Here is a 24247-nt window from a genome sequence, read left to right as displayed (position 1 = left end):
CAAGCCTTAGCATCAAGGGGAAGAGGAAGCCACAGGTTTCTGCCAACCAGCAAGGGACAGAGCAGGCCCTGGAGCAGGACTGAATAGGGCAGAAGTCTCTGATTTGAGAGTAAGGACAAAGCACTGCATGTGGAAAGTGGCAGCAAGAGTAACTGTCCTCATCGGGGCACCAATGTGAGCATCCAAGAGCAAGCACCCTGTGCCAGCTAAGTCGCTTCAGTCATGTCTGACTCTTTGCAACCCCATGGACTGTAGCCCGCCAGTCTCCTCTGTCCATGGGATTCTCCAGTTAAGAATGCTGGAATGGGTAGCCGTTCAATTTTCCAGGGAACATGCCGACCCAGAGATTGAACCCCAGTCTCTCACATCTCTTGCATTGGCAGGCAGGTTCTTTACCGCTAGAGCCACTTGGAATGCCCTGCACCCTTAGGCCACTCATTTCTGAGACCTATTTCACGTCACATCTCTTCATTGCCTTCTACCCCGACATGGTAATTCCACCTCTTCTTTCCAAATCATTTGGGGTGTGCTTCCTTTTCCAAAGGACAATAATCACGAATGAATAGTTTCTGAAAGCAAGCAGAAGGAGTTCTTCCTTTTCTTCAAATTTATATATGTTTCTTCTTCATTAAATACTGATGTTTTCAGTGAGTTTAAAAAAAAACTCTCCAAGTACTATCAAGATCCTATTCTTTTCAGTCTCATAGCTGTCATGTTAATTAAATCCCTGCTATCTTAGAAACCTCCACAATGAGCTCCCTCTTTTCTGTGTCACTGAGGTTTATTTTCATCTTTCGTATCTTGGGACTGAACCTTATTCACATCTTCTTGTTCTGATACAACCCTAAAACCTGGAAATGGTGATGTGACCCATCGTATCGCTAAGCTGGAACATGGGAAACCTGTGATTTAGGAAATTTCAAGTTAGATCTTGTATGCAGTCTGCAACTTCGCCTTTGCTTTATCAGGATCACTAACTGGCTCGCCATCTGGTTATGTGTATTCACCGACTCTGGAACGTGGATGGAGATAAATGTTTGTGTGGCTGTTCGCATTACAGACAGACTTAAATACCAGAAAGAGACCATGTTTTTCTCATGAGGGGAGACTGCCGGGGAACACAGACCATAACCCAGGCCGTGACAGAGCCTCTTCTGAAAGTGGGGAGAGGTTGACTGGGAGGATGGCCCGTCTTGATTACTTTCTGCAGTGAAGTGACCATGGAAGCCACCCCTCTGTGGACACTTGCCCATGACTAGCCTGTGTTCTCCCCTTCCCCTTTTTCCCAGGGAACTCACTTGCCTTGTCTCCATGGCTCTGTTTTCCAGACAGTGGAGGAGATCGAGGGGGTCCTCGGCCGGGACCTGTACCCCAGCCTGGCAGAGGAGCGGTCCCGGTGGGAGAAGGAGCTGGCGGGGCTGAGGGAGGAGAATGAGAGCCTGACGGCCATGCTGTGCAGCAAGGAGGAGGAGCTGCACAGGACCAAGGCCACCATGAATGCCATCCGGGAGGAGCGCGACCGGCTGCGGAGGAGGGTGAGTGCCAGTCCCTGGTGGGGAGGCCGGCCCAGAGGCCGGCTGCTTGAGCCACGGGCGCCCTGAGGGTTCAGTGGCATTTCTCCTCTTGTGAATCACCATACCTTTCTGGGTATGAAGTCATTCTTGAGAGTCATCTGAAAGTGCTGAGGCGTGCAGGTAGGATATTTTTTTAAACACTCTTCTCTGCAATCAGCAAATCTTCGTGGATGCAAAAATTTATCCTGGCGCAGTGATTCTCAGCCATTCTCTGGGTACTCACGTCTTCCCCAAGCTTAGATAAAAGGTTCTAACTTTAAGGTAGGCAAATAATTCGGAGAAGGCAATGGCAACGCACTCCAGTACTCTTGCCTGGAAAATCCCATGGACAGAGGAACCTGGTAGGCTGCAGTCCATGGGGTTGCTAAGAGTCGTACACGACTGAGCAACTTCACTTTCAGTTTTCACTTTCATGCATTGGAGAAGGAAACGGCAACCCACTCCAGTGTTCTTGCCTGGAGAATCCCAGGGACGGGGGAGCCTGGTGGGCTGCCGTCTATGGGGTCGCACAGAGTCGGACATGACTGAAGCGACTTAGCAGCAGCAGCAGCAGGCAAATAATTTATAATTTGCAAAAATATAAAGAATTTCTACTTTGCAGTTTCTTCTGATCATGTTTCTTTAGATTTATAGTACCTGCTCTCATATATCCATAGTGAGTCTAATATGAAATGTCCTTTACACTCATTAGAGTTAATGTGAAAAAGTCAATCAGTCATGTCTGACTCTGTGACCCCATGGACTGTACAGTCCATGGAATTCTCCAGGGCAGAATACTGGAGTGGGTAGCCTTTCCCTTCTCCAGGGGATCTTCCTGACCCAGGAATCGAACTGGGGTCTTCTGCCTTGTAGGCAGATTCTTTACCAACTGAGCTATCAGGGAAGCCCATTAAAGTTAATAGTCCTATATATCTCTCTCTGTGTGTGTATGTTCTGAGTGTGTATATGTAATTCCTTGTAGTCACCTCTGCCTGCTTAAATGGCCCTATGACCCAAACAGGTTTGAGAACCAGTTTGTTTGGTGGTTGGTTGGAAATACAGCTGTTACTAAAGGAGTTGATGTTTCAGGATAAAATTGTTTGGCAGAGTTGTTAAGCACTCACTTTTCCAAAGATAGAGTTTTTTCTTAGGAACCCACAAGTATTTCTTTGTTTGGCTGTTCATTTGATCTGTCATTGGACTGGAGGTGAAGCAATGAATTCTTTGGTCAGAAACAGTTCCCTTTGAACTTCGCTTTGAATTACTAGGCCTGCTTTATTTACTCTTTCTCCATCGTGGCAGAATTAGAAGCTTGCTTTCTGTTGTGCTCTGACTGGTGATTTTGCGCAGAGGAGGAAAAAGATACACCTTGGTCTTGCCATCGCTCTTTAACCTGCTTCACCAAGAGCAGCGTGTGTACATCATTGTTTCTAATCCCCACACAGTGTTCATACTTGACATTGTGCATGAATATGAAAGAAAGCCCTATTTTTGAATGCTATCAACTCTTTTCCTCATTTGTGGCTATTGCCAGCATTTCCTAACGCTCATATCTGAGTGTTATTTTGTCTAAACTCACATGCATAAGCTTATTTTCAGAACCCAGCTGTATCGGATGCCAGTCCTGGCAACGGCAGGTGTAAATCATTGCAGTCAGCAAAGACTTTATCTGGGCAAGCTGAGGACATTTACTTAGTGCTAAGGCCCACAGCGCATGTAATTTCCTGGGTTACATTCCCTGATCATTATGACTAATGCCCTAATTAGGTGTGCTTGCTTTTAGCACGCACATTCTGTTGGTGCTTGCTTTGTGAAGGAAATGTTGGTCTTAGGCCTAATTACATATTGTGGTTTAGAATAAGTTTCCTCCTCGAACTTGAGATACTGAAGCACAAGACTGCACTTGATTGTGACTAGCAAAGGAGAAAAAACCAGTTTCCCTTCATTGAGTATTCTCTCCAGCTCTGGAGGACAGTCTTAAGGACAGCATAGTCTCATGGTGTCACACTCTGTGCCAGGGCTCAGTGACTGCTTGGGGCCACAGAGTGACCCCCCAAAGCCACTGTGAGTCTCTGGGAAGTTACCTACGCTCTCTGTGCCTCAGTTTACTCTGCTATGAAATGGGGATAATAATAGTGCCCAGTGCGGGAACACTATGTAATCCTCATGAATTATCTAAGCGCTTGACTCACGCATGGCACATAGAAACTGCTCAAAAACTATCCATAATTGTTTGGGGTGAAGTCCAGAGTTACCTGTTTAGTAGTCTGGAAAGATTAACACCATACCACCTTTTTTCCCTAAGAATCCATATAGATTTGAATTCATAGATGGACATTGAATAACTGCAGAGACACCCACAGATACACATACATACATTGTACTCAAAACTTTTATTCTGATCGCATTTATTATCATGTAAGTTCTGTAGTTAATACAACTTTATATCAATGTATATGTTTATATTTTAATTACCTCCAAATAAAAATATATTAGGGAACTTGTATGTCTTCTTCAACTGGCAATTCCCAGTTTGTATATGTACCCATGAATTAGATTTATTTCTGTTTATTCCAAGACAGTTGTGGGTGTCAGAATCTGCTCAAGGCCGTTGAGTGCCAGTTTGCTGGATTTTACATGCTGGATGACTTCTGCCTACCATGACCCAGTGTATTTCATTTCCCCGAGGAGGAATCTGTCTTCTGTGGCTGGTTGTCTTCTCCTCGTGATGTACAGCTCTGAGGAATGGCTGAGGTTTGGTCAGTTCCATCCTTGTGGTTCCACGTGATAACATGGCTGGTTTGCCTTTGTCGTCTTTCTGGCCACTCAGAATCCACAGTTCATCAAAGTTGCCTGGAAAGCAGGTTGTTGTTTTTTTTCCATTGCCCACATTCACTGTATAGAATTTGAACTGATCAGATCAATAGGATTGGTGCTTACCCCCTTGCCTGTAATTAAACAGAGTGCTCTTGGTAGATTTTTTGAGCCTTGTACATGATTTAATTAAATTAGACCTTTAATGTCAGTGAGCAGATTGGGCTACTTGGCAGAGCAGTAACTAAGGAACAATAGGCAGACAATTTTTATTATTGGTCCCAGCTCATTATTAAATGAGATAATCCTTTATTTCTGCATGCTCTGTAATAGAACCACTCATTTCCTCATGCATAAAGAAATGAGTTTAATTTAGGCAAAGTAAAATTAATTACTCTAGAAAGGGAAGCACTTGGCTTTTCATTCATTTATTAATTTTGTAAACATGACTGGTCTTCTCCTCTGTGCTGGGCAGAGGGAATATACTGATGAACGGGATACAGACGCTGGCCTTGGGGATGTTTGGCAGACAGGCAAGTAAACAAGTCTTTACAATAGTTGTTGTTGAGTCACTAAGTCGTGTCCAACTCTGCAGCCCCATGGACTGCAGCATGCCAGGCTTCCTTGTCCTTCACTATCTCCCGGAGTTTGCTCAAACTCAAGTCCATTGAGTCAGTGATACCGTCCAACCGTCTCATCCTCTGTCTCCCTTTTCTGCCCCTGCCTTCAGTCTTTCCCAGCATCAGGGTCTTTTCCAATGACTCAGCTCTTCACATCAGGTGGTCAAAGTATTGAGCTTCAGCATCAGTCCTTCCAACGAGTATTCAGGGTTGATTTCCTTTAGGAATGACTGGCTTGATCTCCTTGCAGACCAGGGACTCTCAAGAGTATTCTCCAGCACCACAATTTGAAAGCATCAGTTCTTTAGCGCTCAGCTTTCTTTATAGTCCAACTCTCACATCCACACATGACTACTGGAAAAACCGTAGCTTTGACTATGTGGACCTTTGTTGGCAAAGTAACGTGTCTGCTTTTTAATACACTGTCTAGGTTTGTCATGGCTTTCCTTCCTAGGAGCAAACATCTTTGAATTTCATGGCTGCAGTCACCATCCACTGTGATTTTGGAGGCCAGGAAAATAAAGTCTGTCACTGTTTCCACTTTTCCCCCTTGTATTTGCCATGAAGTGATGGGATTGGATACCATGATATTAGTTTTTTGAATGTTAGTTTTAACCCAGCTTTTTCACTCTCCTCTTTCAACTCATAAGAGGTTCTTTACTTTCTGCCATTAGAGTGGTGTTATCTTCATATATGAAGTTATTGACATGTCAGCTGAAAGGAAGCAGGAACACAGAAGACACCCTGAGAACTCATAGAAAGGATCAGCCTCTCTCAGTTATGTATTTTTTTTACCTAATTGTTTAGGTCAACTGCCATGTAACATAAATGGTCAGTGTGTTCCTCAGATCGTTCAGTAAAGCAAACTGGATGTGACCACAGGCTCATGAATCTGTGTCCCATTGAATCATAGCCTTGAATCTGAAACAGGTGACACACATTCCTTCTTCAGAACGTCCTGCAGTCAGTTATGTTTTATTATAGCAAAAATCGATTAATATAAATCAGAACCAGCCAAACTAAGAGACACATAGGTGACGTCTGAAAGAGGTCTGAAAACAAATCGTCCCGCTGTCTTCTTCCCCTGGAGTCCTAAAAGCTTTGCGCTGTGATGTGTGGCCACAGACAGAGGTTTGCCAACCAGGGAAGTTCAGCCAAACTTTAAAATCTAGGGTTCTTATTGGAGCTGAATTATGTAAACGTGATTGATTGATCCTTGGCCTATGAACTCATTTCCCAGTTCCTTTTCCTGGAGAGGTATCAGGCTGATGGCTTTGGGTCGCCTTTGTGAGTCAGCAGGGGTGGCGCTGCACTGAACCCCTGTGGTCAGTCTCGTGCAGAAGGAGTCTTGTGAGTGTGGCGGTCCAGCACAGCCCTGCTCGGGCCCCTGTGCACACGCAGGTGTGGCCCTCATCCCCGTGCTGTACTCAGCGTCCTCCTGTGTGAGCCCGAGACCCACGCCTAGAGCCGCCGGTTCCCGATCCTCTGGCGCCTGTTTCTGACTACTGAGCTGCTTCTGAACACCCAGTCGAATCCGCCTTCAGTATTCACCCAAGTTATGTCCAAGGGCACTTGGCAATCAGTGTTCATGCTTAAGGGGGCTAGAGAGAGAGGAGTCTAAATTAAATGAAAAAGCCTGCTGAGAAAGATTAATGACCTTAAAAGTTGACCATGTGTTTTATTATATCCTTCTTTATACTAATTAATTCATTTATAATATATACTTATTATTAGGCTGCCCGCCCCTACTGGGAGATAAGATTTAAGCGTCAGGCTGAGGTGTCCAGAGCCTTGTCTGCCTCCAAAACGGCCATTCACTGCATCTCCCATTGTAGGCTACGTTGGGGCTTTCCTGGTGGCTCAGTCAGTAAAAAATTTCACCTGCAATGCAGGAGACCTGGGTTCGATCCCTGGGTTGGGAAGATCCCCTGGCAGAGGGCATGGCAACTCACTTCAATATTCTTGCCTGGAGAATCCCCGTGAACAGAGGACCCTGCGGGCTACAGTCCATAGGGTCGCGAAGAGTCAAACACGACTGAGCAACTAAGGACAGCACAGTAGGCTACATCAGTGTCACTTTGGAATATTTAATGAAAAAATCAGTAACAGCGGAGATATTTCTGGAGGTGAAATTGTTGACACTTTTCAGAGGTTAAATAAAGATTCCTCTCCGTTTTGCCTTATTTGGCCTTAGATCTCACGTGACCTCTTCCCACTTTGTCTCCCCCTCTGTGATACTTTTTTTGTCTGGATATTGAAAATGCAGGACTGCAAAATAGTCCTTCATGTTTACTGTGAATTTTATTTAGATTATAGCAAATGCAGATCAATTTCATAATCGTTATGGGGGCAGGGGCAGGGGATAAGGACCTACCTGGATCAAAGGGAACTTGAACACTTTGACAGTGCTGTAGTTTATTTTTCTAACAGATGTATTCTTACAGTTATGTGTTGTTTAATATATATAGATACATAGAAGTAAAAGAGGAGCTAATACACTAAAATATTAAGAGGCTAAGCCTAGGCCATGAAAAGAGTCATATATTTTCTTTCTACTTTTCTTTAATTTTCAAATTGAAGAAACAAAAAGTAAAATATGAATTATGGAATGTGATCGGCATCTCCCAGCCTTAATAACTTGATATCCACACCGAAGCAGTTATTCTGTTTTGTCCTTGATGGAAATTTGTTCATATCTTACCTTTTCTATTTCCTCTTAGGAGTTTCTTTATATGAGGAAGAAGATGCCAATATTTGCTAAGTTCAAATTCATAAAATACTTATTTAAAAAAACAAAACAGCAACCCTGAGCTGAGAGGAGGCGATCTGGTCCAGTCTTCTCCTTCCACCTCAGTTTGGGGGTCCCAGCTGGCTCTTTTCTGAGTGACTGGAGAGGATAGGATACACAGTGGTAACAAAGTAGCCTCCCAAATGAGAAGCTTATTTCCTGCTTGCACTGCACATCCAGTGCAGGTCTGAAGAGGAGCACACAGCTCTGTTCCGTGTGTTCCCTTAGGAACCCAGGGTGATGGTAGCCTGTTCTCTAAAACATCACTTGAACAGACTCCTCCTCATCTGAATGCTTCTGTTCACAGCCCATGGACCAGAGCTAAACAGATGCTCCACCTCACCGGAGAGGGGCTGAGAAATAGGAAGGAGCCGTGTGTTGAGCAGTAAATGTTCCTGGTGATTGATTTGCTTCGAGTGTGATACCAGGTAGACTTGGACGGGAATGCAGGTGCCAGAGAATCAGGCGGTTTCATGCATCCATCCTGGAGTGGCTCAGAACATGTGTGACAGCATCACTGGGAAACTCTTCCAAAGGATTGATGCTCGGGCCCTTCCATGAGCTATGAATCAATGAATGGGCTGTAGGACCCTCACACACTTCCCCACTGTGATCCTAGCAGAACCCAGACAGTAAGCGGAAGGCAGTATCCTTCAGTCACCCGCTGTGTATGTTCCGAAAGCCTCTCCAGACATCTTTACCCGCTCCCCATAGGTGGAGTGAAAAGAGAGAGGACACCCCACAGCCTTTCTGGCACTTTCTATTCATGCCTCACCCGCTTCTCCAAGGGCCACAGTGTGGTGGTGAGGAGCCCTGCATCCGAGACAGGAATGGTTCCCACCCCTGTCTTCTACTCATCAAGGTCACATGAGTGTAAGAGGGGCTGCAGAGAGGGCTGTGCGTGTTCTAGAATCTGGGAGGACACAGGATCCCTGGGAATGCAGAGGCAAGGAGGCATTGCCCGGGGTGGGGGAGAACTTCCCGTGCTCATCTGTTGAAGAAAAATAGTTTTACAAGGTGCCACCTACCAATGCATTTTTTTTTCAGTGCAATTTTGATTGTTTATCTTTAAGAACCTGTTAATAATACTGATAGTACTAACATTCTTTGACCGCTTTTAGACTAAACATACCCCTCTTGTACTAAAAATAGATACCTTTGAAGCAAAGCAGGATGGTAGAGCCTGAATTATAATGCTGAATATGTTTTGAGCATTTACTAGTGATGAGTGATGATGTATGCACATCTCATTTAACCTGCACCATAATTCTAGGAGAGGTACGATTATACCCTTCTTAGACATGAGAGGCCTGCGGAAGTTTAATGATCCTGGTCTATCCTGACATTAACTCTCAGCATCAAAACTTAGGCTCTGGTAGCCTTGCAGTGGGATGAAGCGTTCACTTTTCTATTGTTTGGACTCCTTTCCTATGTTCTGTCTGCTTTTCCCCATATCATCTCCTGCTTCTACCCAGACTGGAAGTAAAGCAGCCTCTCTTACATAACGTGGGTGGCAGACTCCTTAGGGTACGACACATCAGTGTCCCTGGTATCCCAAAACAAAACTAAGTGAAGACAAAACAAGTTTGTTTCATAGACAAGAAGCTGTCTGTGCACATATTTATCTTGATGTGAGCCTGACAGAACATTTTTGGCAAAACTTGTCTCCCCTCTTTTCTGTACTTAGAGGAAGTTTTAAGAGAGATCCATGGCAGAGAACCCACAAAACTCTGGTTTTCTCATGTCTTCTTTGAAAACAGTTTCTAAATGGGCTCTGTGCACACCTGGAAATTGTGCCATGGAAACTGTGCCATGGAAATTGTGAAGCAGTTTTTTTAGTTGTGGGTACCAGTGTTGACTTATCCCTCCCTTTCTCCCTCCTTCAGCCTCCACTCCAGTGAGGAAGTCCAGCTGTGTAAAGGCAAGCTCTTGGCTGTAAAGCAAGTAGCTGACAACATTTGTTTGAAAGCTGGTCAGAAATTAGGGAGACAGCCAAAGCACTGACCTTTTTCCCCAATGCAGCCACTTAGATAATCCGGTCCAGGTTCCTTCGTGGGCTTTCAGACAAAAGAAGAACGAGGTACACCCATCACCCTTCAGAGAACAGAAATGCAGCTGAGTTTGCTTTCCTCCTTATGTTCTATAATTTCTTCCTCTTCTGATTCAGCTGACTCAAAATTGCCCTGAACAATAAAATACTATTTTGCTGAAACAAATCACATTTGTAGGAATAAGTGTATATTTTCTATAAGTAAAGTCTGCTTTCTCATTTGCTTGAGGGCTCCAAAAAAGAAAAGTCTTATAAAATCTCCAGTGGGAGACAGTGGTTCTCTGCCAACACAGCCCCAAGCCGAGCCTCGAAGGGGCTGCTTTCTGAGGCCCCCCGTGCTCACCACCTCAAGCTCATTCAGTAGAACTTTTCCAGCTCAGCGGTTCTCAGCCATTTCCAGTGTACAAATCATCTGTCTCCACCAGCTCCATTACACAGCAAAATTATGAATTACAACCTAATTGCCTGAAATTACAGCTTCCCAGTGACCAGTGCTCCATACCATCAGCGGAACACAGACTTGTTCCTTTATGGCTAATAGCAATGCTTCTCCTCCTACTCAGGAGTCCAGTGCCACCTCTCCTTCCTGCCTGTCACTCATCTGTGCCCCACGTTCTCAGCTGACTCCGTCAGAGGGCTTGGGCGTCTCTCTGAGCCCCTGCAGTCGTCCTGGGGGTGCACAGGCCCAGCAGCTGGCCCTGCTTGCAGCTGCCCTCACCTCCCTGTCGGCGACCTGCACCCTTTCAGGAAACCCACCACTGTGACGCCTCAACAGCTCCAGCCCGACTCTCCGTCCTCACCAACATCTGGCTGCTGCAATCTCTTATGCCCCTGAGTGCCTAGCTTTATATTTACTTCCTTTCATTTGTTTGTTTTCATCTGGCCTGCAGGGCCCAGAGATAAGCTAATTACATCCCTCTGTTAAAGCAGACACATGGATCCTGAAAAGGCTCGCTTTTATTTACTGCTTTTCTCCCCAACTCTCTTTCCCTCATTTTACGTGCGTCCTTATGCACAGTGTTGTGTTGTTCATTTCCGTCCGTTGTGTTGTGCTGCACATTTCTTTCTTTGTTTCTGACTTTAAGGTCTGCCCATGGTACCACGTATGCATGACATCTAATGGCCTCCTGACATTTTGTAGTGTCCCCACCACATTTACCATGCCCAACGTCCAGACCTCCCTCTACCACAAACAGTGCCCCGGGGCATAGGCCACGCATGTGTCCTCTTTGGTCCTGTGTGGGAATTTCTCTGGATACATGTCCAAGAGTGAGGTTGCAGAGTCCCCACACGCACCTCATGGCATGTGCGTGTGCTTGAAAGTGAACGTGTTAGTCACTCAGCCATGTCCCACTCTTTCTGACCCCGTGGGCTGTAGCCCCCCAGGCTCCTCTGTCCATGGGGTTCTCCAGGCAAGAACACTGGGGTGGGTTGCCATTTCCTACTCCAGGGGATCTTCCTGACCCAGGAATCAAACCCCCGTCTCTTGTGTCTCCTGCTTTGGCAGGCGCGTTCTTTACCACTGCACCACTGGGAAAGCCCTTATATCCCTGACAGTTTTTGTGCTTATCATTTTTCCCTTTATCACATTCTTTTTTGCAATTTAGTTTTCTTGTTCCTGAAAAGCTTGTGTGTCCTTGGGAAGTTCTTTCAGCAAAGGTCTATAGGGGCTTAATTCTTAATCTTTGAGATTGTCTTTCTTTTTGCCCACACTCTTGACGATAGGTGTACAGTTTCCTGTTGTCGCTGAGACAGATTACCACAGTCAGTGACCTAAGATGACACGGATATATTATCTTCCGGTTCTGGAGGTCAAATGTCTGAAATGTGTCTTGCTCACTAAAATCAGTGAGGCATCAGGGCTGTGTTCCTTCTTGGTTCAGTTTCCTTGCCTTTTTCTATGATTCCTGCAAATTCCCTTCTGCCATGTGAGGTAATTTATTCACAGATTTCCAGGATTTAGGTGTGGACATCTTTGGGGGCCATTACTCAGGCTGCTATAGTAGTCTAGCTACGTCTTGGGTTTTCAGGTGACAGTTTTATTTGGCAATATCCAAGATTGTATTGAGGCTGACACTGTGTCAGACACTGTTCCACGTGTTGAATATAGTAGTGAGTGAAGCAGACCAACATCCCCGCCCTCAGAGCTTAAGGTGTCGCTCCCACCAGGCAGCTTCAAGATTCCCTCCTTACCCTTTCCCTTCCACCTACATTTGCAGTGCAGTGTTTCTAGATATGCACTTTTGTCATCCTCTTCTTCCGGTTAGCACCAGCTGCATAACAAACCACCCCAAATATGGAGCCCCCAAAGAACAATCGTTTATGACTATCTGCATGTTTCTGGGGATGACTGGCCTCCAGTGGACAGTTCTCTCTTGGGCTCAGATGTGCTTGCAGTCAGAGGGTGGCCGTGGCCAGTCATCTTGAAGGCAAGCTTCCTTTGTCTGGTGGGAAGGCTGACCATTGTCTGGACCTCAGCAGGGACTGTTGGTCAGAACACCCACAAGCATCCTCTCTGTGTGCCCTGGGCTTCCTCACAGCAGCATGTTTGGCTAGTAAGGGCCAGCACCCGGCGAGAGAGGTAGGCGAATTGTATTGCCTTTTCTAACCTACCCTTGGAAGTTACGTGGCATCACTGGCACAACTATCTGTTGATCAGATGCCGGCTCAGGCCAGGCGTGTGCAAGGAGAGGGCAACTGGAGTTGTTTTTGGTTGCCCTGGGTCTTTGTTGCTGCACTTGGGCTTCGTCTGGCTGTGGCAAGTGGGAGCCGCTCTTCGCTCCAGAGCGCGGGCCCTCATTTGTGGGCTCGGCAGTTGCGGCCCGCGGGCTTAGTTGCTCCCGCATGTAGAATCTTCCCAGACCAGGGATCAAACCCATGTCCCCGCTACTGGCAGGCAGATTCGCATCTACTGTACCACAAGGGAAATCCTGGAGTCCACTTTTTGATGGAGGGACTATCAAAGCATTTGCAGACATATCTGAAAACTTCCACAGCTATCTAGCACCTGACATGATACTAAAGTCTCAGGACTACATCTGGAAAACTCACTTCTTTTCTTTTCGAATATTGTTTCTCTGTCATTTCCTGTGTTCCTGTCCTCTGGAACTCTTTTGGAAGTGGGTTGGAGCCTCTCAATGACACTTGCATTTTTATGTCTATTTAGCTGCCCATGGTATGTTCTGAATTCTTTGTGCTGTGTTCCTGTTCACTATTTCTCTTTCCAATTTTATTGAAAAACACTCTTTTCCACTCTTCCCAGTCTAGAGCTTAACCTGATTTCACTTCATTGACTATATTTTCCATGGGTTTTTCTTTTTCATCTGCCTATTCTTGCTTGATATCTGCCTATTTTTATTTCACAATTTCCTATTCTGTACAAAAATTACTCCTTTTATCTCTTTACAGGCCCTAAAGGTGTTTATTGTGCTGTGGTTTACAGGTTGCTTTATTCTGATCTTGTCTCTGTTGGGTCCGTCTCCTGATTTAGCCTGTCTTGTCTCATCCTCCTGTCCCTGACGCCATTCTTCCATGTCAGTCAGCTCCACGGTCCTGGGCACCGTTGTGGGAGGCTTAAGTCTCTCCCAGTTCCCTGATGATATTGGGGAGTTTACCAGTTAGATTTCTGGGGAGGAGAGTGGTCTGGCAAAATCCAGACCAGTTTCCACTGTCAAGATTTGTTGTTGTTGTTTAGTCACTAAGTCGTGTCCAGCTCTTTTGTGACCCTATGGACGGTCGCTCACCCAGCTCCTCTGTCCATGGGATTCTCCAGGCAAGGATACTGGAGTGGGTTGCCATTTCCTTCTCCAGGGGATCTTCCCAACCCAGGGATGGAAGCTTCGTCTCCTCCTTTGTTGATGGGACCTTCACCACCGAGCCACCAGGGAGCAGTTCCCAGGATCGGGGGGCGGTACACACAATGTGGAGCCAGAATAAGCCTGGACCCCACACTCTTGGGTCCCGAGGCTGAGGTGCTGGTTTCTCTGGTTTGACTCCCGCATAGCCTGGACTGCCTTCCAGCTTCCTGGGCAGTGCCCTCGGTCCGCTGTTCACAGAGGGACCTGGCAGGGAGCCTCCCAGCTGGATGCAGGAGCGTCCGCTCCAGCGGCCTAACCTGCCGCGGTCCTGGGTCCTCTCCCCGGGTCCTGGCACATTCACTCCACGCCCTGCTCACCCCTCCCCAGCTGCCTGAAGCACCAGCTCCCTCCTACCTCTCTAACCTTATTTTTCACTTCATTTCTGGCACCTGGAGATTTTACTGTCTGTCTTTGAACCCTGGCAGTGAATTTCTTTCTCACTGTTCCTTTTTATGCCGCATTTCTATACACTCTTAATAGGAAGCCTGCCTGTTTACTTTAGCCACAGCTGTCATACACTGGAAATTTTCATTGGTTCTGTATATAGTCACACCCCCCGTCCCCTGTTTGCAGCCCTGCTTCTCATTCTTGTCCTTTTAGTACCTGCCAAGACCACATCTAAGCTACCAACCTTGTGTGCAACAGCTCCCCTTGTGCAGTTGATGGAATTGGGCTTTTTCCAGTCTGTCTTTCATCAGTACTCTTCCTTGCACTCTGCCTTTAAGGAATGCGCCCAAGTCTTCTTTCTGCTAATGCCCCAAGCACATTCTCTTCACTGTTACAGCTTTTATTCCTTGCTGACATTTTCATGAAGTCTCCAGGGTTTGAAGAAAACAATGCATTGACTCAGTCTCCTGTCTAAAATCAAAGAGCTAAGTCTGCAGTGTGCTGTGTAAGCGTTTCTCCTTGCCTTCTCTTTCTCGCTCTTTGGGTTATAGGTCACCTTCCTTTCTCTTTTTTGACAGCTACTATCCCCTCCCTCTCTCCTATCAGAGCACCTTAACTCTAAGACAGACAAAAGCCATCAGATGGAAGCCGCCTCTTTTTTCATCCTCAACTGCAGTTCGCAAACACACCTTTCTTAGTACCTTCGTGTCCACAGTTGAGCCTTCAATCCAACCAGCTGTGTGGCCTCTCTCCGGCCACCTCCACACTTATACCTTATCCACACGCAGAAGCCCAGTTCTGATCCCTTTCTCTCAGATCACATTTCTACCATTGACTGAAATCCTTCACACGCCTGATGGTTTCCTCAAATGCAGTATGTCCAAAGTTGGCATCTTGTTTATCTCTGAAAACTCAGCTTCTTCTTATGTTTTCACCATTTTGCCAAGTACCGTGATACGCAGAGTCATTCCAGCCACAAGCTTGTCTATCTTTATCCTTTCTTAAATTGTTCTAGAACTGCATTGACCAATACAGTAACTACTCACCACGCACGACTATTTAACTTGGAGTTTAATTAAAATAGAATACAATTAAAAATAAAGTTCCTTGGGAACAGTAGGCACATTTCATGTGGCTTATGGCCACCTTAGCAGACAGTGAAGCTAGAGAACACACCCATTACTACGGGAAAGGAAGTTCTGTTGGATGGTGCTCTGGGGAGTGCTAGCCATTTTTGCTCCCGCTTCACTGACAGTGTTTGAGCCCTCATCATTGATCTCACATGCAGCTTTGACTCACTTCCTTTCTCTTCCTCATTCCAGTCCATTCTCTTCTCTCATCAGATGATCTTATGAAGCCCTTTTCGCTCTTCGGGAAGTCATTGAGCGTTAAGAGAAGCGGAGGGCTGGCATTTTATTGTCATTTCCTTCCTTGAGCCTGTCAGAGCTGTTTTCCTCTTTATTCGCTTGTTAAACAGCTCCTCAACCTTCAAGATTGAAGGCCAGTGTTTCCCACTCTGGGAGGCAGAGTAATGCTTCTTTCACGTGCTGACACTTCTTGTCAGTGTCCCTTCTCGGAGCCCACATCACGAGAAGTCTGGCTAGACTCTGAGCCCCTGAGACACAAGACTGTCCCCTTCACACTCCATCAGGATTCCAGGGGACATGACAGACACACTCCTCTTCTGGGCCTCTAGAAGCAACCTGGCTACATACTCACTCTAGAAGAAGCAGGGAAATGGCCACTGAAATCATGTTCCATTGTCTGATGTTGAAGAACTCCAGTGGGAAAGGCTATAAGGGTATCGGCACATCTATCAGTTCCTAGCTTAGATGTGCTTTGATTTCTGGCTATCCCCAACTGCAAGGCACGTATTTCATTGAGAGAAATATATTTTCTTTAATGAAATATCTTCAGTGAAAGATGAGTATATTAGGTAATGACCTCAAACTTGGTGACATAAAACAACAACAACGCATTCTCTCACCATTCTGGAGTCTGCAAAATCACGGTGTTGGCGAGGCTGCACTTCCTCCATGGGCTGTGGAGGAGAATCCTGTCTCACCTCTTCCGGCTTCTAGTAGCTCCCCCGGTGTCCTCTAATTTGTGGCCACTCTGCCTCCATCTGTACACGGCCTTCTCTGTGTTTCTGTGTCTCAAATCTCCCTCTCTTTTTTCTTATAAGTAGACTTAGGGCCTGCCCCAATTCCAGGAGGGTCTCATCTTGAGATCCTTGATGTAATTACATCTACAGAAACCATATTTCAAAATAAGGTCCCATTCATTGACTGGGGATTTAGAACTTGGATGTGTCTTTTGGGTAAGGTACACAATTCAACTTACTGCAGTGGGTAAGAACAAAAGCAAGGATGCTAATAGCTGTGTCTCTCCCCTCTCCCAAGCCTTACCTAAGCTCACAGTCAGCAGATTGGTTTTAACCTTCATTTCTGTTCAGTTCAGTTTAGTTCAGTCGCTCAGTCATGTCCGACTCTTTGTGACCCCATGAATCGCAGCACTCCAGGCCTCCCTGTCCATCACCATCTCCCGGAGTTCACTCAAACTCATGTCCATCGAGTCAGTGATGCCATCCAGCCATCTTATCCTCTGTCATCCCCTTCTCCTCCTGCCCCCAATCCCTCCCAGCATCAGAGTCTTTTCCAATGAGTCAACTCTTCGCATGAGGTGGCCAAAGTACTGGAGTTTCAGCTTTAGCATCATTCCTTCCAAAGAAACATGTATTCATCTAAATTAAGATCCCACTTCCCAAGCAAGAAAGGAAAAAGGGCTTTTTAACTCAACTAACTTCCATGAAGGCTCACTCCACTCCCTTCAGCTGGATATTTTTCACTGCCTAACAATTATCATTAAGTAATAAAGCATAGGCCAAAATAAACATGTTTATCATCCTTTAGTTTTCAAAGACATTCTCTTAGCCCAAAGCTTTTAATATGAAAATAAGTATTTAGACTCAGAATTTGAGGTGTGCATGCCCACGCACAAACACACCATGGAAAATGACCAGACGCTATGGTCTCTGTAGAGTGAGAAAGAACATGGGTACTTTTTTTGTCTTCATTTTCCACTGTCATTTAAATTTTCCACAATAGACATGTTGACTTTAGTGATTAGAAGAAGAAACATTTTTTATAACTTGAGTCGTTTTAATGATGTTTTTATAAAATGCCCAGGGCCATGCTTTACGTTTTAAGAAGAGAGATAAGTGGACCAGTTGGGATTCCTGGAACCCCAGACCACTGATTGTTTGGGGAGGGATTCAGACACTCTTAGGGCTTCCCTGATAGTTCAGTTAGTAAAGAATCCGCCTGCAATGCAGGAGACCCCAGTTCGATTCCTGGATCAGGAAGATCCCCTGGGGAAAGGGATAGGCTACCCACTCCAGAATTCTTGGGATTCCTTTGTGGCTCAGCTGGTAAAGAATCCGCCTGCAATGCAGAAGACCTGGGTTCAGTCCCTGGGTTGGGAAGATCCCCTGGAGAAGGGAAAGGCTACCCACTCCAGTATTCTGGCCTGGAGAATTAATTCCATGGACTGTATAGTCCATGGGGTCACAAAAAGTTGGACACAGCTGACCAACTTTCACTTCACTCCAGATACTCTTTAGATTCAGCAGTGGTGGTAACACTGTTGCTTATTCAGGACCTCATCAGACTTTCACAGCGGTAGAACCTGAAACCCGCCGGTGGTTTTCCCGGTGCCAGGAAGCTGGCCTGATGGAGAAATGCGTCCTGCCCTCGGCCGCGGGCACAGAGAGGCACAGTTGATCAGGACCATCCCACAATGAGCCCTGTAATCTCTCAGCAGCAGTCCCACTTGACTTTGACAGCGTGTGTTTTTCTGGTGTTTAGACAGCTTTGAGGGCAGCCCTGGGTGTGGTTCTTTATGGGGACGATGCACATTTCTGTTAACCCGCAGTTATTGGACGCCACCACAGAGCCAGCTATTGGGCACTTTTCAGCTGTTTCACCATTGAATGCAATTTGCTCCGAGGGAGTTTTCCTATCTTGGCTTCTCGTATGCTGATGAATTATTGAAATTTCAATTACTTTTGGTTCCCAATTTAGCAGGGTGGAGACATCCAAGATATTAAAGATGAAAAGCTCTCCAGTCGCTTTTAGACAGCGGTTTGCCTGGAAGGCCTCAGGGCTGGCAGCCGGGCGGCTCTGCTCCGTGGTCTCTGAGATGTCAAGTGCCGTGAGGCCTTGGCCGCCCACCGGTCACTGCCGTCAGCCGGGTGCACCGGCGTTGCCTGGGCGCTTGTTGGACACGCAGACTCCTAGGTGTGGTCTCCACCTGCTGATCAGAATCTGCGGTGGGGCCTGGGCTCTGTGTCTTAACAAACCCTCTGGAACATTCTGGTGCACTGATAGGTTGGGAAACCCAGGTTTAGATGTCCTGGTGCTGATTCTTCCCAGTAGGGTCTGGTGCCCACGTGTAAGGGCCCTTGGGTGCTGCGGTCAGTGTGCCCTTTAAGACTGACACCATATACAGTGATCAAACTGTGATCCAGGTCATCGGAAAGACCAGTTTCTAATAATCATCTTCACTTGCTTGGAGCATTTCTCCCTTTGGATGTCAGTGAGCCATAACCATAGAGAAACAGAGTTGGGACATTTAAATTCTGTGCAGGTAGATGTGTGTTCTAAATGTAATTGAGGGGGCTCTGGGTCGCTCCACACTGAAGGGCTAATTAGGTATTCCTTCCTTCTGTCCCCGGGATAATCCCATCTCAAAGTCCCTTGGGAAAAAGCCATGGGTACCAACTCCCTCTCATCGCCATAGCCTCTCCTCCTTCCCACAGCAGGTCTCTGTCCTACCCTGTGCATATTAATAATTTGCCATTCTTCAGACACAGCCTGTCATCCAAGCCGGTCTCCCCACTCCAGCCCCTCAGCCACTGCCTCACTCATCTCGTCCATTACAGCCCTGTCCACCTGGGAGGCTGTGCTCAAAGACAGTTCCGCAGTGACTTCAGGTGGAGTCACCTTCTTCCTCTTTCCTGCTTCCTGCACACCCACCCTGGATTGATGTTTATAGCATGAGCATGTGCTTGAAATGATCTCTGTCCTCTGAACTCCATGCAAGTACAAATTTCATCCTGGGTTCCATTTCTTGTGCCATGTGTACTGAGTGAGCGAACATCCCTTAAAGATGGCCCTTCTCCTTGTGCTGGAAGCTTCCAGCACCATAGAAAACATGTCCCCCTCCAGCTTGTGAAGCGCAGATGCTGGCCAGCCCGTGGCAGATCCAGTTAAGAACATCAGTGCCCTTTGTGTAGACTCAGCTGACTTCGGTTTTCAGGGAAGCTGGTTTCTTCGTGTAAATGAAAGCTTTGTCCTCCCCCACACTGGCCCTTCTGCTCTTTGGGCCGGGGGAGCCTGCCGCCATGTCTGAAGGTGTTGTCATTTCAGGTTCGAGAGCTTCAAACTCGCCTGCAGAGCGTGCAGGCCACGGGCCCCTCCAGCCCTGGCCGCCTGACTTCCGCCAACCGCCCCGTTAACCCCAGCACCGGAGAACTGAGCACGAGCAGCAGCAGCAATGACATCCCCATCGCCAAGGTGAGCTCCGGGGACACGGCCGTTATCGGGCAGCCCCAGCCTTTGTGCAGCAGGGCCGCTGTGCCAGCATGCAATTAGCTCAGCGGGCCCTGAGGGGCCTCCCAGGGTCCTGCGTAGGCCTCCCGTGCTGGAGCTGCAGGAAGAGATAACCCACTAATAGTTTTAAGTCTCTCGGCTGCAACCTGGATGCCAGCTCTCATTAATCAGCGGGCCAGAGCCTGTCCCAGCTGACAGGTCATTGTGGAGAGTGAGATGTTTTGTCACAAGGTGGGTAGAGAGTTGTTCTTGAGGATCATGGTTCAGCCCAGGAGGGGAACCCTGAGTAATGAACCAATGATCTACCTGCTCCCGGAACCGACAGCCCTGCCAGCAGACAAATAGATGACAATGATGGGCAGGCCTAGCAGCTGTGAGAAGTAGCCCCTCCATTCTCAGCCACAGCCCCCGACCCCCTTCCTATGCTGAGTCCACCCCAGAGAGACTGCTGACACGATTACATATCCTCTTCCTGGTAGCCCCGCCAGTCTCTGCAACAAGGTTGGTTGTCAGCCGTCAAGTTTATGAAGTCTCACCAGTGCTCCTCAGCCAGAAGTGATTTTTGTCCCAAGGGCTATTTGGCTATGTGGACACCTTTTCGATGGTCACACCTGGAGTACTGTGGCTAGAAGCCAAGGTGCTCATAGTGCACAGAACAGTCCCCCACAGCAAAGAATGTCCAACTCAAAATGTCAGTGGTACTAACGCTGAAAAACCATGAGTTAATAAGCAAGTGGCAGAAAAATCAGACACGTGAGTCGTTTTTAAGAACTGATGGCTTAGTTGCCAAGGTTCAAGAGTAGCCCTGTATAAACACAGTCTCAGTAGTTTATATGGGGAGTGGCGTGTGTTGTTTTTCAATCATTTGTTTTGTTTTGTTTGTTAAGATCGCCGAGAGGGTGAAGCTCTCCAAGACCAGGTCTGAATCTTCGTCATCTGATCGGCCAGTCCTAGGCTCAGAGATCAGCAGCATCGGGGTGAGTGTTTATGAGTTGCAAAGGGACATGTCACATAGGAGAACTACACAATGGCTCGTCCACGACAGAAGCACTGCCCTGGGGCCCTCCAATAAACCGGGTGATTGTAATAGGAAATCATACTTGATTTCCTTCCAAAGGGTCAGGTTAAAATGCTTAGTGGTTCGCCGGTAGTGAATTACCCCTTCAGCTTTAAAGGGAGCTTTTTGTTTCTCTAGTTGAAACCATTCAGAAAGAAATGATTGAGGTCTTGTTACTGGCAATACAGATCAAAGTCTTGAAATACTTGCTTTATATCACCCTGCTTCCCCAGAGACCGAGTGAGTCAGGAAGCTCTAAGAGAACTTGATTATTCGCACGTCCCTCTTGAAAGGGAAGGTGCTCTCCACTGAGCAGGATCGCTGCCTTTGAAGTACAGCCGATGCTGGGACAGACCGGAACCTTCCAGCTCAGTTCTGGAGTTTTCTTTTGTAGAATGCCGAATACCCTGGGGCTGTGAACTGATGTATAGTGAAAAGAGAATAATTTCAGTTCCCTGGGGTTGTCTTTGAGGATTTGGGCGTGAGGCTGGAAAATCCAGTTATTTGATCCTTGTTAATGTTGCTCAGTCGCCCAGTCGTGTCCGATTGTTGTAACCCCATGGACTTCAGCAGCCAGGCCTCCCTGTCCCTCACCATCTCCCAAAGTTTGCCCGAGTTCATGTCCATTGCATCAGTGATGCCATCCAGCTATCTCATCCTCTGATGCCCTCTTCTCCTCCTGCCCTCAATCTTTCCCAGTATCAGGGACTTTTCCAATGAGTCGCCTTTTTGCCTCAGATGACCAAAATATTGGAGCTTCAGCATCAGTCCTTCCAACAACTGTTCAGGGTTGATTTTCCTTAAGATTGACTGGTTTGACCCTCAGGGATGGGGAAAAACAGAAACAGAACTTTTAAGGCCCTATTTTAGAATTTTGCACTGGGCAGAAATTGCAGGCACCCAGCTTCCATGCCAAAGCTGAATTATGAAAGTGAAGGAATGGGATGTTCACCTTAGCTACAGGAGACAAGTATTGAGGGTGGCAGGGGGTTTAGGAAGGAGAAAGGATGTCCAAACTCTATTTAATATACCAAATTTTAGGTCCCAAGGCTCAGGATCTTTCATGCCTGCTGCTGAGGACACAGCTTAGAGGATGCAGTTGCATTTTGACCCTGTTTTGTGTACTGCGTTCACAGTAGTTAACTTTTTATACTAGGATTATATTATACAAACTGAAAAATATCTGGGTAGCTATGTCATTGGGTGCCCAATTCTCAAGGAACATCAGCTTTAAACTGTTTAAAACTGAACGGTTTAAATTAGGAAGCAAGGGCCCGGGGCCCAGCATCCCGGAAGTGGCTTTGTCCAGAGAGGAATTAATGCTCACCTGTTCAGGTGTCCAGCAGCGTGGCAGAGCACCTGGCCCACTCTCTTCAGGACTGCTCCAACATTCAGGAAATCTTCCAGACTCTCTACTCCCATGGATCTGCCATCTCGGAAAGCAAGATTAGAGAGTTTGAGGTGGAAACGGAGCGGCTGAACAGGTAAGGAGGAATCCTGTGTATTCGGTGGTGGTGTTGAGGGGAAACCCCAGTCCCATCCCAAAGATCCGTTGAGGCTGGCTGATGCATTAGGGCTTAAGGTGATGCTGTCAAGCTGGCAGGTGCGAGTTTCCACCACCCTGCTCATCACAGGAGGGCCGGCTCTGTGGGCCCCTGTGACCTGTCATCAAATGCACAGGGCCTCATGCTTAGAAGGATCCCACACTCGCTTTACTGCTCTGCTGTCACTGTTTTAAGTGTTAGTTGCACTGTTTTAAATTCTTTAAATAATTTATGAACCAGGGGCTCTGTCTTCTTTCTGTTTTAACACGCTGCTATATTTGTTTATCTACTTATTTCTGGCTGTGCTGGGTCTTTGTATTGCCCTCGGGCTTTCTCTAGTTGCAACCCCTAGTTTCGGTGCCCAAGCCTCTTATTACGGTGGCTTTTCTGGGCTTCAGTAGCCACAGTACACGAGCTCAGGAGTTATGACATGCGGACTTCACTGCCCTGCAGCATGTGGGATCTTCCGAGACCAAGGATCGACCCCATGTCCCCTGCATTGGCGGGCGGGTTCTTACCCACTGTGCCACCAGGGAATTCCCCCTCCCGCTTTTCCTTGTGCACTGGCCCTAACAAACTAAGGAGCAGTCCATATGGAATGACAAGTAGGTCAGGATGGCAAGATGGCTCCCTAGCATGCAGGCCAGAGCTACTGAGACATTCCTGGGGTGGACCAGGCATGCTAGTCTAACCCTCCCTGCTCCATTCAAGGGTTGCCTCATCGTATTTATGCTTTTCACAAATGTGTACATCCTCCCATCCCTATATCCTATCCTACTTAGTTCAGATTTTCTAAGTAGGTCTAACTGTCCTGATTAGAATAATTTAACTGTGTGCCCAGTTTTATGGGTTCTTTCCAGATCTTATGACGGAGGTGATTTGAGTTTGTCCTCCTGCCTCTTTGGCAAAGACTGGCTTGTATGTCATCCCAGCAATGAAAGTGGGTTGTTAAAAAAGCAGAAGAGAAGGAGCAGGGCCAAGCTGTGGTGACTGCTGTGACTCAGACCTGGCCCCACAGTGGCTGAATGGTGGCCGAGCATGCGGCAGCTGCCCTCACCCAGCCGTCTTCAGGGGTTACCTACTAAGAACTGGAGAGGCTTGTGAACCAACCCGTAAGAAACATGGATGCCATTTCCCCCCCTCAACCATTGCTTCATGCCATTCCCCTTGTGTATGGCAAACCTGAATAAATTGAATTATCCTGTTAGTCCTCCCTGATTTGAAGCTGTTTAATATAGTACTTGAGAACCAAGGAAACGTGGCAATCTAGGTCATTTAAATCTTGAAATTAAATGGTTTCCTTATTAAATCCAAAATAGTTAAGAGTGACAATCCTGCTGATTACCTTGTAGCAGTAAACAAGCAGTGCTCTCAGTGTCACAGGCAGGGGAGTGCTTAAAAATTGAATCAGATATGCCCTTTGCAATTTAGTGAAGTCAGATGCCTTCAGGGGCCCTCTGTGTAGGAGGATCTCCTCTCAGCAGATTCTGGGATTTATCAAGCCTGTTCTGTGGTTGAATTGGAGTGGGGTGGGGGGGGGGTCCTTTCTCTTCAGTTATATGCACCTAAGAGAGACCAAAGAAGGGGGAACTATTTGGTGCATGTAGCTCACACTGTTATGGAGTGTAACAGCTTTCCAAAAACTCACAGACAACCCTAAATCCTCAACTTGGGAGGGCAGAATAGTCCCATTTTGCAAATTAGAAAGCAAACGTTTTGACATTGAATGACTTGCCTCAAGTCCAGAGCTATTAAATAGTCCAGCTGGTCAACCCCTGTCTGTCCACCTCTTCTCCATTGTTTTCTGTATTATCACAGCTACTGCTAGAACATGGGAGTGCTTGTAAATTATCTACCAGTATGTTCTGATATCTTTTATTTAACTACCTATCTCAAAGTTGTAGTCCTATCACACTCTGAAAGTATGACAGCCTTTAACTTGTGTTTGTGTGTGTGTGGCACAGG

The 24247-nt window shown here is 46.8% G+C and overlaps 1 protein-coding gene across 4 annotated transcripts in view; it reads left to right on the top strand.

The window, feature by feature from the left end:
* The window catches only part of MCC (MCC regulator of Wnt signaling pathway), a 424575-nt gene that overhangs the window by 347388 nt on the left and 52940 nt on the right, over window positions 1–24247 (top strand). For all 4 annotated transcript variants that reach the window (XM_086323343.1, XM_086323344.1, XM_086323345.1 and 1 more), the window contains 4 exons: window positions 1329–1535; window positions 19499–19645; window positions 20569–20658; window positions 22074–22222. In XM_086323343.1, coding sequence (XP_086179469.1) covers window positions 1329–1535; window positions 19499–19645; window positions 20569–20658; window positions 22074–22222 — 593 coding nt within the window. The remainder of the gene's footprint in view (window positions 1–1328; window positions 1536–19498; window positions 19646–20568; window positions 20659–22073; window positions 22223–24247) is intronic.

This window comes from Bos grunniens, chromosome 10, assembly GCF_055505025.1.
Source record: "Bos grunniens cultivar Pamir isolate PY7600 chromosome 10, Bosgru_T2T1.0, whole genome shotgun sequence".
Lineage (NCBI taxonomy): Eukaryota > Metazoa > Chordata > Mammalia > Artiodactyla > Bovidae > Bos > Bos grunniens.
This window is presented reverse-complemented; position numbering and strand designations above follow the sequence as displayed.